This window comes from Nicotiana sylvestris, chromosome 3 (assembly GCF_000393655.2).
Source record: "Nicotiana sylvestris chromosome 3, ASM39365v2, whole genome shotgun sequence".
Lineage (NCBI taxonomy): Eukaryota > Viridiplantae > Streptophyta > Magnoliopsida > Solanales > Solanaceae > Nicotiana > Nicotiana sylvestris.
Window position 1 is genome coordinate 14,407,661 of NC_091059.1, and position 1,614 is coordinate 14,409,274.

Consider the following 1,614-nt stretch of genomic DNA (forward strand, 5'->3'; position numbering starts at 1 on the left):
TATTAGTCTTGAATATAACATTAAACAACCCAGCAAGTCATTCCAACCCTGCTCTACCCACACACCTCCAAAGTTCAACTGGAAGTTCGTCTAGCCTGGTAGCTCTGCCCCTTCTCATCTTACGCATTGCCTCCATGACCTCATCGACCTCAATGTCCCTACAATAACTTAATGCATGGGGACTGTCGGCATTCCTCAATTCACCTAGTACAATATCCTGATTCCCTTCTTCATTTAAAAGTTTATGAAAGTAGGTCTGCCATCTCCTCTTAATCTGGTCATCCCCCATCAAAACTTTGTCGTCATCATCTTTTACGCACCTCACTTGGTCCAGATCCCGCGTCGTCCTCTCTCTCACCTTAGTGAGTCAGAATAACTTTTTCTCCCCGCCTTTGTTACCTAGTTCCTCATACAGACGAGCAAAATCTGTCGTCTTAGCCTCCGTTACTGCCATCTTCGCCTCCTTCCTAGCTACCTTATACCTCTCCTTGTTTGCTCTCTTCTCCTCCTCACCAGTGCTCCCTATTAACCGTAGGTAAGACGACTTCTTTGCTTCCACTTTACCTTGGACAACTGCATTCCACCACCAGTCTCCTTTGTGGCCACCGGTACGGCCCGAAGATATCCCTAATACCTCTCTCGTCGCCTTCCTTATACAGTTCGCCGTCGTAGACCACATAGTGTTTGCGTCCCCACTACTTCTCCAAGCTCCCATTGTCGATAACCTTCCTTCCAGCTCCTGAACTTTATCCTTAGTCAAGGCGCCCCACCTAATCCTTGGGCGGCCTCGTACTGACCTTTTCTTCCTCCTTATCATAATACCAATGTCCATCATCAAAAGCCTATGCTGCGTTGCAAGGGTCTCACCTGGGATAACCTTGCAATCCTCGCACAACCTGAGGATATAGTCAATCTGAGTTTTCGCCACCGAACTTTGGTAAGTAACTAAATGCTCCTCCCACTTCGGAAAACTTGAGTTCGCAATCACTAGATTGAATGCCTTGGCAAAGTCCAACAATGAAGTGCCCTCTCCGTTCCGCTCCCCGAAACCAAAGCCGTTATGCACCTCAGTATAACCACCTACAGACGACCCAATATGACCATTGAAATCTCCTCCTATGAATAACCTCTCGGAAAGCGGAATACTACGAACGATGTCATCTAACCCCTCCCAAAAGCGCCTTTTAATCTCTTCATCCAAGCCTGCTTGCGGCACATACACGCTAACGACAGTTAAAGTACACTCACCCACCACCAATTTAATAGTCATTAGTCTGTCATTCACCTGCCTAACCTCTACCACCGACTCTCTAAGATGGCTATCTACTAAGATACCCATTTCATTCTTACCCCTTCGGACTCCAAAGTACCACAACTTATACCCATCTGTGTTTTTCGCCCTCGATCCAACCCACCTAGTCTCCTAGACACAAGCTATATTAATCTTCCTCTTCTAAAGGATCTTCGCCAACTCTATAGACTTACTAGTTAGTGAACATATGTTCCATGACCCGATTCTCAACCTATAGGATCTCTTGCCCCCTCTACCTCCCCTGCCTCCCGTCCCACCCCCTGACCCCAGCCCCACACTCTGCCCCACCCGAGGACATGCCC

General features: G+C 47.7%; 1 protein-coding gene across 1 annotated transcript; it reads right to left on the bottom strand.

The window, feature by feature from the left end:
- Positions 1 to 367: 367 nt before the first annotated feature.
- LOC138887068 (uncharacterized) lies at positions 368 to 1,339 on the bottom strand. Its single transcript, XM_070168780.1, has 2 exons — positions 897 to 1,339; positions 368 to 809 (listed from the first exon to the last, which is right to left on the bottom strand). Exons 1-2 carry the CDS (start codon positions 1,337 to 1,339, stop codon positions 368 to 370), a joined length of 885 nt encoding a protein of 294 aa, XP_070024881.1.
- Positions 1,340 to 1,614: the final 275 nt, after the last annotated feature.